The 13,639-nt window shown below is 46.2% G+C and overlaps 1 protein-coding gene across 1 annotated transcript in view; it reads left to right on the forward strand.

Moving 5' to 3' along the window:
* The window catches only part of hmcn2 (hemicentin 2), a 62,454-nt gene that overhangs the window by 14,349 nt on the left and 34,466 nt on the right, over window positions 1-13,639 (forward strand). The window contains exons 17-25 of the mRNA XM_076047007.1: window positions 1,604-1,699; window positions 1,818-1,945; window positions 2,040-2,184; window positions 3,439-3,551; window positions 5,435-5,594; window positions 6,435-6,594; window positions 10,802-10,929; window positions 11,071-11,322; window positions 12,037-12,120. Coding sequence (XP_075903122.1) covers window positions 1,604-1,699; window positions 1,818-1,945; window positions 2,040-2,184; window positions 3,439-3,551; window positions 5,435-5,594; window positions 6,435-6,594; window positions 10,802-10,929; window positions 11,071-11,322; window positions 12,037-12,120 — 1,266 coding nt within the window. The remainder of the gene's footprint in view (window positions 1-1,603; window positions 1,700-1,817; window positions 1,946-2,039; window positions 2,185-3,438; window positions 3,552-5,434; window positions 5,595-6,434; window positions 6,595-10,801; window positions 10,930-11,070; window positions 11,323-12,036; window positions 12,121-13,639) is intronic.

A 13,639-nucleotide genomic window follows, 5' to 3' on the forward strand; every position in this document is an offset into this window, starting at 1 on the left:
TTCCTTTGGATCGGTGAAATTTGTGACCAAGTGCCAGGAAATTGTATCTGAATTGCACTGCAGCTTAAAGGTCTAGATTTATGATTTTTATATTGGTGAAAGCTTTAACATACTGCCCATAAACACATGAATAAAAGAGTATACTCACAGTACAGTAAAAGCAATTTGGGCTTCCCACCCTCAGAACGGCTCTCATATTGGAATATACATCGAGCATGGGTTTTGCTCCTAGTTAGCTGCAATCTTGCACCGTCATTTTTCAAGGAAGCCTTCCTGACAGTGCCCTAAGTATGAAATGCTCTGTCAGACGGGCTTCAATACCGGGCATCCTTAGAATTTTACACACTTGACCTTTAAAGGTTGGCAAATCACCACCTGCTTTGTGTGCTTCTTGGGAATCCCACTGTCTTTTCCTGCACAAAGGATTCACGAAATGTGAGTCCGAGCAGGAACTCTGTATTGAACTGTTTTTGCCTTTGAAACATCTCTGCTACTGCCGTACCTCTGTAGCCGCCAGGCTGCTTGTCGTACCAACTCATATCCCCCGAATCTGCCTCAGCCGCATTAGCACAGAACAGCGAGGTGGCTAACAGGCTACTTAAGCCGTCTCTGCACGAAAGGGGCTCTAGTCAGCTTCAGGGGGCTTACGGGACACTTCCCAACGCGGAGGCCCGTGGATGAGTTTGATTTCTGAAAAGAAAATCCCTTGTGTCGAGTTTGCTTGCGTATTCCTTTTGTCTTTGTGACCAGCGCAATTGAAGTTCCATTGAGCTTAATTATATTTGAGAGAAGGCACACAGCTCAAGTTAATATTTTCAGAAGTCGGCAACCTCACACCAAAACAGTCTGGAGAAATAATAGCGCAAAGAGGTAATTGGAGAAATATGCCATTGTGTTTCTGGAACGCGACTTCTCTTTTTGAAAAGAAAAAATAAAGAAAAAAAAACCCCACGCCTAAACGATGACTAATCTGTTAGACCTAAGGTGATCTTATCTGCTCCTCAGACTAAATGTTTACAGCCTTTGCAATATTATGTTAGACAAGAGCGGACATTTGCATGGGCTGTTTCTGTCACTGTTTCCATTTGTGGACTGCCAACTGCCATAATTAGAACAATGTGTTGCAGATGGCTTTGATTCTCGCTGTTATTATTTTGGAAAAGGCCTCCAATCACGCAGAGATGGCCCAACTGCTCCTCTAATGCCTTGCCGTCGCCCGCTTTTACACTGTCCTTACCATTCACACAGGATGAAAAAGTAGTAATTAAAAAATAAATCATACATTGGTCCATGTGAGCCCCCCGGAGAATTCACAGAGTGGGACATATGTGTCAGCAGGCTAGCAGCTGAGCCAAACCCATTAATCCCGTTATTTTCTATTCTTAACCCTTAATTACAGTGCAGTTGCGCCAATAATACCACCAGCGATCGAGTAGAGGACTTGCCTTTTGTTAGCGTGCGCTCATTCATCTAAATAGTTTTGTTCCTCGGTAATGCTGCTTTTTTTTAATTTATTTTTTTTTATTGTAGCCGAGGAAAAACGACTCTGGCTACGGTGACATCAGCTCTTCTCTCTGCTTGTTTCCTGTGTGTTTCACTAAAGGGGTCTGGCTCGACGATGACGGGACGTACATCTGCGAAGCCAAAAACAGATTTGGGAGCATCCAAACAGAGGCCAGAATCAGTGTCACTGGCCTGGGTATGCTTTCCTCTGCCATTTCATCGCACATTTCAGAGATAATGGCACACGCTACAAATTGTTCCAAATCTTCTTGGTCTTTTTAAGTGTTCGTGTCTCGATTAAATCTTCCCTGCAGAGCCGCCTCTCTTGGCCCGAGGAGCCCCAGTCATCACCACGGGCACCGGCCAGTCTCTAAGCATTCCCTGTATGCTGCTGGATGGAATACCACTTCCGGAAAGATACTGGTCCCTAAATGGAAGACCTGTAGGGGTGACCACGACTTCCAGCTAAATGCAACCCAACACACAGATTATCATAGCGCTGCTGTGTGATGCCAGTAATGTTTTTTCCTGCCCAGGTTCAGCCCAATGGAAGGGTCTTTCTGAGGAGCGACGGCAGTTTGCACATTGAAAAAACCGTCCCAGAGGATGCTGGGAAATACGTCTGCACTGCTGTGAATGTCGCTGGCTCCATGAACATCACAGTCAGTCTGGAGGTGCACGGTAAGAAAGCATGTTGGAGGATCGCGTCAACATTTCGGAAACCAATTCACAATTCACTTTGATTTCATACAAAAATGCATTACAGTGCTTCACAAATGCCCTGATTGTCAGCAACTATCGCCTTGAAATCTCAGGGGACGATGGCTCAAAATATCCTGCACTCCCCTGCATCTGCCATGCATACAGCTTTAAGTCATGTTGGAGTGAGTCATTCGGTGGATGCGCTCATCCCATAAGTACAGCCATCTGGTTTGCTCTTTCGTTCCAACAGTTTGATCACGTAGCCGAGGTCAAGTGGTCACACTTTGAATTACAGTCAAACCCGTTCATTCATCACAGATACCTTGATCGATACCTCTTGCTCACTAATCAGGAAGTTGCGTAGCCAGCACATAATTGGAGCTCCTCTTGGCTAACTGTCTCGAAGGGAAACGGCTCACCTGGCTCTGTCCAAAAGTCAACTTCATGAGGCAGGAAAACAAGAATATAGCCGATAACCTGGTGTAAATTCACGCACTTTGTTTCTGCAGTTAGCTTGTGTTGATGTTAAACAAAGACGTATACATGCTGATCGGACATCTTCTTCATGCAAGGTCCTCAAATGTGTTGAGTTTGGCGTATGCCCTGTGAAATAATTTCTTTAGGCTCATCTGTACTTTGTGATGTGTCTAATGGTGTTGAGAATGCCAGCACACTGAAATGATATAAAGGGATTGGAATGGCATTGTATCGTACAGCGTTAGCGTACAAGCTAGCGTAACTGACATGTTCGGACCATCGCATTTCATTAAAAAAAAAAAGAAAGCTTTGATTTTCTTCTATAATGATGATAATATTTGTCTCCCAGTCGAAATAGAACATCAAGATAAGAGCACTAATCATTCTTTCAGTTTATTGTACACCCCCCCCAAAAAAATAATAATTGCAAACATGACAGGCTTCAATTTTGAAGTCAGTGGCACATTTTATAATTTGGACCTTCCTGTTGCCAAAAGTACTGACTCAGCATAGAAAACAATAATTTGCTGATGACTTGACCACCCTGCTGTCATCACAGGGCTTCATTTGTCGCATGCTTTGATGTCAGGCCCATTCTGTCCAGAGGCGCCTAATGACAGACAGGCCAGATTACGGTTCATCATCAGTTTGTAATGAAGAAATGCCTCAAGCGCCGATCTTGCTGGCTGTTTCAGGCCGGCGATAATGCCGATGTCCAGCGAGACAGCTGTGTTTCATGACCTACTTCTTCCACAGTGCCCCCTGAGATCCACGCCGGTCCGTACCACTACATAGCCAATGAGGGCGTAGCCATCACGCTGCCGTGTGAGGCCAGCGGGGTTCCAGAGCCAAACATTGCGTGGTCCAAGGTGGGATGTCACACTCACTCACCAATTTCTTTGTGTCCTCGCAAGATCTTCTTGGCCGCGACCCATAAACCCATCATACATCCAGCGCATGATGGACTGGGTTATTTCTTTTCCCACATTATCTGGTGAGAATCATACTTGGCACTGACTCATCCCAAAATCAATCATCATAGAAGCTGTAAGCAGGAATATCACATTCAGGATACACAGGGATTTAGATAGGGTCCCGTATTAGGTTTAATGGATTCCTGCAATCAATAAAAACATGCTGGACGTGATGATAACAGTAATGTTCCCCTTTTAAAAATGACGTTGTGAATTTTCACTTTCTGAGACTTTAATGCGGAAAAGCATTGTTTTTTTTTTTTCTTTCCCTAGCTCCCCACCTCCCCATGCCTCCGTGATTTGTCAGAGCAATCTGAAAACGCTGACAACATTTCGCAATCAAGATTTGATTAGCCTGACCAGACAGGATGTAACCATAGCAACCGCTGCATATTGCTACTTGACAGAGGGAAATCACTCAGGATGTTATTGGGCGTAGGGAATCTATTTACAATCTTTCCTGCTGCGCCTTCCACTGTGACACTTTGATGAAAAAGAATCATATCATGAGAGGGGGAAAAAAAAAGTACTGCACAGGTTAAGTGCAAACAGGATGCATGAGTGCAAAGCCAGGGCGTTAACACGTGAACCCTAATATCACATGTTAACACCACGTGTCACTCGGCACAACACCTGTTGACTACCCAAGTGCCTTGGATCGAGGGAGGTCCATCAACTGGGTTTTTGCCAAGTGATTCTTTAGAAAGGCACTCAGGCAAAAATGATGGTGGTTTGCTCCAAGCAAGAGCCAGGGGCAGTGGTTTGGGCCATACAATGAATGAACAGAGGCTGAAAGGCTGAAATCCGAGTTCCCTTGTTCATCTTAGGTTAATTTCATCTTTATTCTCAGTGCGCCAGTACCACAAGAGTAAAACGAAACTGTGCACTGAGTGCAGTACAGGCATGCCATAATCCCAATAAATACAGAATGAAATGTATGCAGAATATGTACAAAGGAAATGTTAACGATGTTAGTATGAAAAATGGGTTCTATTATTATTTTTTTTTAGAATCATGCAACAGAGCTCCTATATGTGTAATTGACCCATAACAGTTGAACAATTCATTCTTTGGTTATTCAAAGATTAAAATGATTTATATATCAGTGATAATCTATGAGATACAGTAGGTGTTGAACATTGGGTTGGCTGGCGCGTCTTGAACTTGTGGAGTTGCTGCTTTTCTCTGGCACTGATGACCTCATTTCAGGCCTTGGAAAGTTGGAAAAACTCAATTTGTGTTCGAGAAGTAGGTGGAGGACTTAATTGTCAACAAGCCACGTGAACTGTGCAAATGTAATGTGCATGTGTCCTGCAGAAATACGACATCCTGAGACTTAAGTGCAGCACTGGGCTGCGAGTGGACAGATGGAATTTGAGGCAGAGCAAGCACTGTTATACAGTCCATTATAACAGTGCTATTGAGTAGGGTCAACATGCTCTTGTTTCCTGCACGCTGTGCGACTCAGCCAGGGCTTTTCTTCCGTGTTTCCCCCCCCCCAATGGTACCCAAGAGCCAACTAAATTTCTTACCTTGTCAGATTAAAGTGAATCTGCGAAAGCCATTGTGTGTTCAGAGCGAGCGTGTTCGCAGCAGGCTGGATTCCCCTTTTTTTTTGGGCAGAGAGAGAGAGAGTTGGAAGTGGCTGCATAATTACATTAAGGATCAAAGGTTGGAGCGTAGCGCGAAGCTACTTTCCCAGCGCTGTTCGGCACACAGCTGTTATCTGTGCGACGCTCCGTCTGCTCTCATGGCTGCTGTTCTTGCTGTTCTTGCAGGGGAGGCAGCCCTTAGCCAGGGACCACTCTCACCTTCAGCCTCCGTCCGGCGGCCACCTCCACATCACCCACCCCACTGCAGAACACGCCGGCGTCTACATCTGCACCGCCACCAGCCCTGTGGGCTACGCTAGCCGAGAGGTCCAGCTCAGCGTCAACAGTAAGGAGAAAGTCACAGACGGCCAAAGCAAAGATTTGAAGGGAGCGTTGAGCATTTTGGCAAATTCACCCATTGCCGTAATCTATAGTTACCCAGTGAGTAGGTACGTTCCCTTTAATTATCAGTGCCTGTTGTTTTGAGCAGCTCAGTGAATGGTGCGAGTTCCCTCGCTCACTCATCAAATACACAATCTAACAAGTTCAAAACACTCTTGTGGACAAGTTGCGAGCTGCACATTTCACCACACTATGAAATAATAATTTAACATTCCCAGACAGAGTTGTTTCCAAGGCAAATACAAACCCGGAACGGCATGACAGAAATCCCTGCAGGGCGGAAGGATTTCTAAAGTGCTTGTTTAGTACACATAGTCATCACTCATCATGACAATATGTTTGTTGAGAAGAAACTGACGTCTGATCACAGTGGACAGCGAGGATGATTTCTTGACTAACAAAAACACGTAACTGTGGCACTGTCTGAGGTGTAACTGTGTCAATCCACCCAGTGATTTACTCAAGAAAGTAGATTCAAATGTTGTTGCGTAATTACACATTATTAATTAATATTGTGGCGAAAGTGCAGGTCATAACTTGTCCACTAGAGTGCCTTGGAGTTGTTGGTTTGTGTAACTGAACTCAACACAACCGGCACTGATAATTAAAGGCAATGTACCTACTCATATGACTGGAGGAATGATGGCAATGGGTGAATTTGAATTTGAATTCAATCAATACCTTCATCGAGGGCTTAGTCTTTGATATTCATGGGTGTTAGACTTCCTTTTTAGAGGAATTCAAGTGGTTAAGCATGACGACAGGGACTTCTTCTCCTCTCCAGCTATGCCGAAGATAATGGGCGTGAGTGGCCACGACAACACAGTCAAGATGGCCGCAGAGGCGGGGACAGAAGTGGTCCTGCCATGCGAGGCCCAGGGCAGCCCGTCCCCACTGGTGACGTGGAGGAGAAACGGACATCCCATCCCCCCTGTCACCGCTGGGTAAGCAGTCGGTATTCACTATATAGTCCACTCAATGTACCTTACAATGCATAATAATAATAATGATTGTAATACGCTAAATGTAGTGTACATAACCGTATACCAGACTGGCAATATTGTGTTGTTGTGAGGTTTTTTTCTCCCAGTGGCCACTCTAGGTACTGCAGGGAAAAATACATTCCGACCCAAAAATAAATATTTTTCTAGTCGAATGCAATACAAAACTAAACACGGCTCATGATAAATCTTTACATTGACGTCACTGCATCGCACATGCTGTGTCTCGGCTCGTTCTGACCGGCTGGTGTGTCCTGATGCAGCACGGGTGACGCATTATGGGAAGTGACGCTGCATTGCGCATGCTCAAGGGGCCATAAAATGTGGAAGCCAAAAACATTTTGGCAATATGTGCCGCATGAGCGAATGCATTGAAATGAAAAGGCTGACATTTTAGATTCTGGGGGCCTTTGTGCAACCGATGGTCACTAATCTGGCAATATATCCCATCATGCATTGCACTCACGCTGTCCCAAAGGTAAAAAGTGTTGTGTAAATTATTGATATATTTAATTATTAATTAATTTATTCCCACCTGCTGACTTGACGTGTTGATAATCAACAGCTCCAAGAGTGGGGTCCAAAAGTTTTGTTTTTAAATTTCGCTAATGAAAGCACTACATAGTTGGCTATATAGGGAGAAGGGAGCGAGGAGGCGATTTCGGACACAGTCGAGGCCGTGTAACCAAGCACCATGTTAACACCTGTCTCAACTTTTACGGAACTCTGGAGGCGGAAGATGTGCCGCCGCTGACAGCGTTCGTTCAGGGCTGCGTCTTCCGAAGACGGAGACGGCGGCATTTTGCCAGAGCCGTGGGGGTGAAGGGTGGGGGTCGGGTCTTAGCACTCCTCGGCTAATCTGAGGAGGAACATCTGGTCCCACGTGGTTCACGGAGCTCCCTCCTTTCCCCTCCCCCCAGTCGCCCCCTCAGACTCTAATGTGCAGTCAGTCAGAGTGCAGACAGGCAGGGCAGGCTCGCTGACTCAGGACACCAACTGGAGGGATGACAGACAGACGATCCTCCGCTAAACGCCAGGAACTGATGCTTGGAGGGTGGTGGGGTCGGGGTGCAGAGGGACGGATGAAAGCAGTGGCGGAGCCAGAAATGTTTCTTTGTGGTGGCCAGGGTGAGATCTTCACTCACACAGGAGTGGCAATAAGTAGACAGCTGAGATGCCTACGCGACTGTGTTTATCATTATTGGAATTGTTACTATTGTTGTTGGTATTTCAAAATGTTTTCAGGGTGACCTTGTAACAGTCGGTCTGTCACTGTTCCTATGAATTAGAGGACAACAAATCTTCACTAATGTTAATAATAATGAAGCTACATCAGCTTGTTCCTACTGTCCAGGTGTCAGGGTTAGTGCTACACTAAATGTATTCTTTTGAGTCAGTACGTTTACATGCAGAGCTTAATCGGATTAAGCTCATAATTCGATTTTCTCCTTGTCCCAGTTTACATGCAGCTGAGAAAATCAAATTATTGACAGGAACACATCCTCCTTCCTCACACTAGGGGGCGATATGAGTCTTTACGGTGTGTTAACTTCCGGTTAACCTCTTTCGTCAATAACAAAACAACTGGAGCGCAACATAACACTGGTGCAACGTCCGTACTGGTCTTCAGTTTAACCAGTTTCCTCACTGAAAAGCTACAGTCGGCGGGTTAGTCAGAAATTCCCAATCGTACACAACATATTACTGGCGATTTTACTGTCGACGCCGCAGTGTCTTGTTCCCACCGAGAACAGAATCCAAGCCAATCATCAAGTCAGAAATATAGTGAAGTAGGAGAAGTGTGGAGGCCTTTTTGTCAAATCATCCACGGCCACCACATCGCTCCGTCCCTGGATGAAAGGACGACAGAGAGTGGGCTGAAAGGTGACTTGGATACACTGTACGGCTCGTGGGGGAGGAGAAGGGAAAGGTGGGGGCGGGCAGGAAGAGCGACAGGAGGAACAGCTTAAGTGACAGAGGGAGGGATACTAAAAACCTGCGCGTCCTGATCTCTGTCTGTCCGCGCCGTGGCTCCCCGAAGGCGCTCCGGCAGTAAAACAACACGCTGATGAGAATAACACATCGGCTTGAACGACCCCCACGTCGGCCTGCGGAAATACAAAAACAAAAAACCCAGCACCTTGCAGTGTGAACGGGCGCTCTGCCGCCACTCAGTGTGGGACAGAGGAAGTGGCCGGCCGGGGGAGGATTGAGCGGAGGTGTCGCAGTAGGTAGTTGGAAAAAAAAAAAAACTCAAGTCAGTGGGCTTGACTTCAACTGAAGACACAGCTGCTGAACTCTGAAGTTGTTCTCTCTTGTTGCTCTCTGCCGCTCGTCCCGACCAGGCCAATTTGTCCCCGGCGTCCCGAAACACCAGCGCCGGGGATGACGGACGGCGGCCGCGGCGGGCGGTTCAAAGGAGTCCTGCGAGCTCCACTTTGTGTCAGGCCGTCCGCAGCCACGGCGCTTTCATTCGCTTCCAGCGTATAGATGCCGCTTCCTCTCCTGCGGTGGTGCTGGTTGGAGGGGGTGGCGGGTGGAGGAGAGGAAGAAGAAGAAGAAGAAGAAGAAGAAGAAGAAGCCGCAGTCCTCCACATGTGCGGCCCGACACACAGAGGGCTCTTTATGCTCCCACTTGTGCGCGTGTTATTGTTATAATTCAGTCGCTTAGCTGCGCTCTTATCTGAGATAAATCACCCCGGTGTGTTTACACTGCTGCATATTATGCATTTATACAGCTGGGTGGCTTCTGGCGCAGCTCAGGTTACCACGCGCCCCCTTAAAAGACCCTGACCTACATATTTCAAATTGACTTTTGCAGTTTTATTCATTTTTTCCCCCTTTATTTTTGTCAACTTTAGCTCAGACGTCGGTAAACGTGACGCCTCCGCCTGTTTTATTTACTGTTGCCATGTGACCAAACCCCAGGCCCACTGGTGAAAAGTCAAAGTCAAAAAAGTGGCCTAACACAGAATCTTGGGTTCGGGCTCATGCGGTAATATATACCACAAGCCGTGATGGATACTGGAGTAATCCGTTATTGCTGCCACCTGGTTGGGTCTCAAGGAGACTCAAGGCTTTGAATTTACAAGGAAGCGATGCAATGGAAAACAAGAGACAGGGGCCGGTGTTTGCTCCTTCGTCGCTACCCCCAGGTGATTGGGAGGCAAATGGAATAAAGCTGTGGAAACTTCTCCTGCAAAAGTAAGAGAATCAACGTGCCGGTGCGGCGGGGCAGGGAGGGGAGTCGGAGAAGAACACAAGGAGGAAGAAGAGTGATGGGACGTCGAGCCGCTTGACGGAAGAAGCTCCGTTTCCGCGGTGACAAATGTGTTTTCCCTCGCTGCAGAGGCAGCGCTGTGTTTGCTGGATCAGTTAGCAAGCAAGAGATGCCTCCACGTGATACAACAGAGGCTTTGCTGTACCTGCATCGCCGCTCTAAAATCTAATGCCCAGGCTGATTTCCTTTTCTTCAGAATGTATCATCATTTGCACAGCACACAACTTTTCTCTTGCATGTGACACCTAAATTGACAATATCTTTGTGTTTATTTATTTGCAATATGTGGTGAACTCTGACAGAAATGCAACAAAAAATTTTGTTGCTTCGACATGAAGCCGTTTTTCTCTCCGCTCCATTGTGCTGGTGGATAAAGCGGCACTGCGCCGCTCCGTCTTTTCTTTGGTCAAACGGCACGGAATTTGTTCAAATGATGCAGTTATTTACATACTAATGAAGCGCTTCATCACTGAGCCTCTGGCACTGGCTGCCATGGGAATTCACTGTCTGATCTGTTTGCAGGAAGTGTTTTCATCACCTCTAATTCTAATTAAAAAATCAAACCAGAAGCAAATTTGCAGCTGGGAAGTTGTCCTTGCAGACACGAATGAATAAACTTCCCCCCTTTTTCAAACAAAATATGTTCAAGTGGTCCACTTTGTATTTAGAAGAATTACCCTGAAAGGTGTTTTGTTTTTCTTTTAATAAGTCTTTGAAACATTATTTGCTTATTACACTTCACTACACAACAGAAATGGGGCAGCGGAGTTTCAAAACAGAAAAAATTACAGTGGCCCTGGATCTCCAGTGGGTCGTAACGCGTTTTGTTTTCTCTGTCTCTTCACCCTTGACCCCCTCGACACTTTCTAGGTTCAGCGTTTTGCCTTCGGGCTCTCTGAGGATCACCGATGTGCGGCTGATTGATAGCAAAGTGTACACCTGCACTGCAGAGAACCCGGCCGGCAATGTGTCCCTGAGCTACAATTTGCACATTCAAGGTAGCCGTGGCTTTCCAGGAGAAGGTCGACCTCCTCAGAAAACTTTAATAGAATACTATCCAGTCAAATTGAGATAAAATAAATAAATAAAATGGTTGTTTAACCTCTCTTATATTCTTAATATTTCTTTTTTTCCTTCAGCTAAACCCCGAATCCAGCCGGGACCTTCTCTTCTGAAGGCTCTCATCGGCCAAACGGTCGCGCTACCATGTGTGGTCCAGGGAGAGCCGAGCCCTGAGGTCACTTGGTTCCACAATGGACTTCCTGTCGGGGATAAGAACACAACGCCTCTCAGGATCCTGCGGGCCAACCATGACGACCAGGGCACTTACCAGTGTGTGGCCAGGAACACTGCGGGCCAGGAGACGTCAGAGATCAAGCTGGAGATTCTCGGTGAATATCTGTAGTTTAGTTATTTGAGCCAGCCAGATAAACTCTGCAGACTAAAAGCCTCTGGAAAATAACCGTTTTACGAATTTGTCAAATGAACATTTATATACAGGGTTTCCAGTTTCACTCAAGCACAGCTCCATCTCAAAGGACACTGGAGTTTTTGTGTTTCAGCCGTACAACAAAAAAACTGCAAGTTTCTGCCTGTGTGACACAAGCATTCCAGACTTCCCCACTTGAATGTTCTTGCTTCATTATTATTTACATTTCCATTAACCCTATTATTACCATTATTATGTGTCACTACTTTATTTGGTCATTCTGCCTCGACTCAACCTTTACACCCCCCAAAATATTACATTTTTGCATTTCAAAATTGTCTTTCCAGGTTCACACATGGGTTTTCTGGGTGCTTGTTAAAAGAGTGTCATTAAACTGGACATTTAACTTTACTGTCGGACTTGAATGAGGTCAAAAATAGAAATGCTGAGTTTCATGATCATTTACTGCGATTTTTAAGGTTATTGCATTCCCATGCTCTTGAGTTTTGCAGGTTCAGTGTTTATCTAAAAGTCATTGCTTTTTTTTTTTAAAGTCAGACCTCAGTCTTTAATTTCAATGCAAAGCCAGCATAGGTCGAGCTCGTACGTTACCGAACGCCACTGAACTCTTTAGCAGATTGAAGCAGCGCCTTAACATGTTATCCTGTCCACACAGAGGCCCCTTCCTTCGCTGAACCTGGGGATTCCATCATCGACCGAGTGGCGAACACCAAGGTCGTCATCCCTTGCCCCGCCGAAGGTACTGAATCATTCACTGCCGTGTCACACTCAGAGAGAAAACACAATAAACGTGCGCTGACAGAGCCGTGACAGAAGTTTCAAGTTGTGAGAAACGACGCCCGTTTGATTCTCTGTTTTGACGCAAAGCGAGAATATTTCACTCTGGCTGCAGGGCAGATAGGTGCAGCTGAGCACCTTCAAAGTCACGTCGTCTCGCCGTCTTCTTCCATTCTCTCTTTTTTAAGTTGTCACCCTTTTCAAACAACAGCCTGATATCTAAAGGCAACGTTGTTGTGACAGCACTCTGTATATTTGAACAAGTCCGCAAGAACAAAGTGGCTCCTTTAAAGGAATGCAACCGGACGTGTGCGTTCTATCAAAACACACGGCGAGCGTTGGCGGACGTTGTGTGTGTTCGGCCGCGTGTGTAGATACGGCAGGTACTGTTTGTGTGTAGCCGCGCCATGGTGACCACCGCTATCGATGAGGAGGCGAGCGCGGTGTCTAGCGCGGAGGAACAGCTGGAACATCAGTCTGCCTGCTGCCTCGCCGAGCCACATCTGCTTTCCTGTGCGTCGGGGGGCCTGCTGGGAGAGGAATCCTAATTACAGGCTGCTGCTGGCAGATGAAGGACAGAGATGTCTAAGGTGCACCGTGGAACACAGGAAGAGAGGGATGAAGCCATAGCTGCCCTGCTCGTTGGAGTGATACCACGGGCCGGCGGAGCGTACTGGGGCCCCCGAGGGCTTCCACACAACTGCTCAATGCTCTCAATTGTGTGATATTTGGAGATTTGGAGAAGAAACAGCCTTTTCAACTGGTTGTAATTTATATTGCGGAGCTCTTTCACTCCTCCTCCCTCTCCTGAGCTCGCCAGCGACCACAAGATACCACGTCCACCTTCTTCTTCAGTGGTTTACTTGAGGATGCGAGCGGTCGCCCTAATATGAAACATGCTGTCAGGCAGGCTGAATTGTCCACACCAGGCTTCCTTAGAAATATGGCAGTGCAAGATTGCAGCTAACTGGGAGCAAGACCCTTGATCTATTGATATTCTTATACATAGATAAGAGCCGTTCTATGGGTAGGAAAAACAAATTGCTTTTTTTGTATTGCGAGTATCCACTTTTATTAATGTATTTATGGGCAGTATCTTAAGCTTTGATCAATAAAAAAAATCTTAACTCAGGTCAAATTTTACACGCTGGACCTTTAGGTGGGAAAACAAAGCTCCTTTCTTTTGTTCGCTCATGATCTATTTGCATTACGACAACGAGGCAGCGTTTGTGCCAGACGGTCGTGATTAATTCAACACCCAACATGTTGCGTTTGATAGCCGTAATTCTTTGGGAAAAACACATGGGAGGGATGATCGTATCGGCCAAGGCAAATAAATCCAGAGTTGTTTAATGAGATGTTAACATCTAAAATACAACATCTGCGTGTGTTTCCTCCTTTTCGGTGAGACAACGGCTTTGCCTCCGAGCTCCGTAACGGCAAACATGTGTACAAAGAGGTACCAGGTGATAGCATCGCCC

The sequence above is a fragment of the Nelusetta ayraudi genome, unplaced genomic scaffold (assembly GCF_046127955.1).
Source record: "Nelusetta ayraudi isolate G7.1 ecotype Tasmania unplaced genomic scaffold, CSIRO-AGI_Nayr_v1 ptg000092l, whole genome shotgun sequence".
Taxonomy (NCBI): domain Eukaryota; kingdom Metazoa; phylum Chordata; class Actinopteri; order Tetraodontiformes; family Monacanthidae; genus Nelusetta; species Nelusetta ayraudi.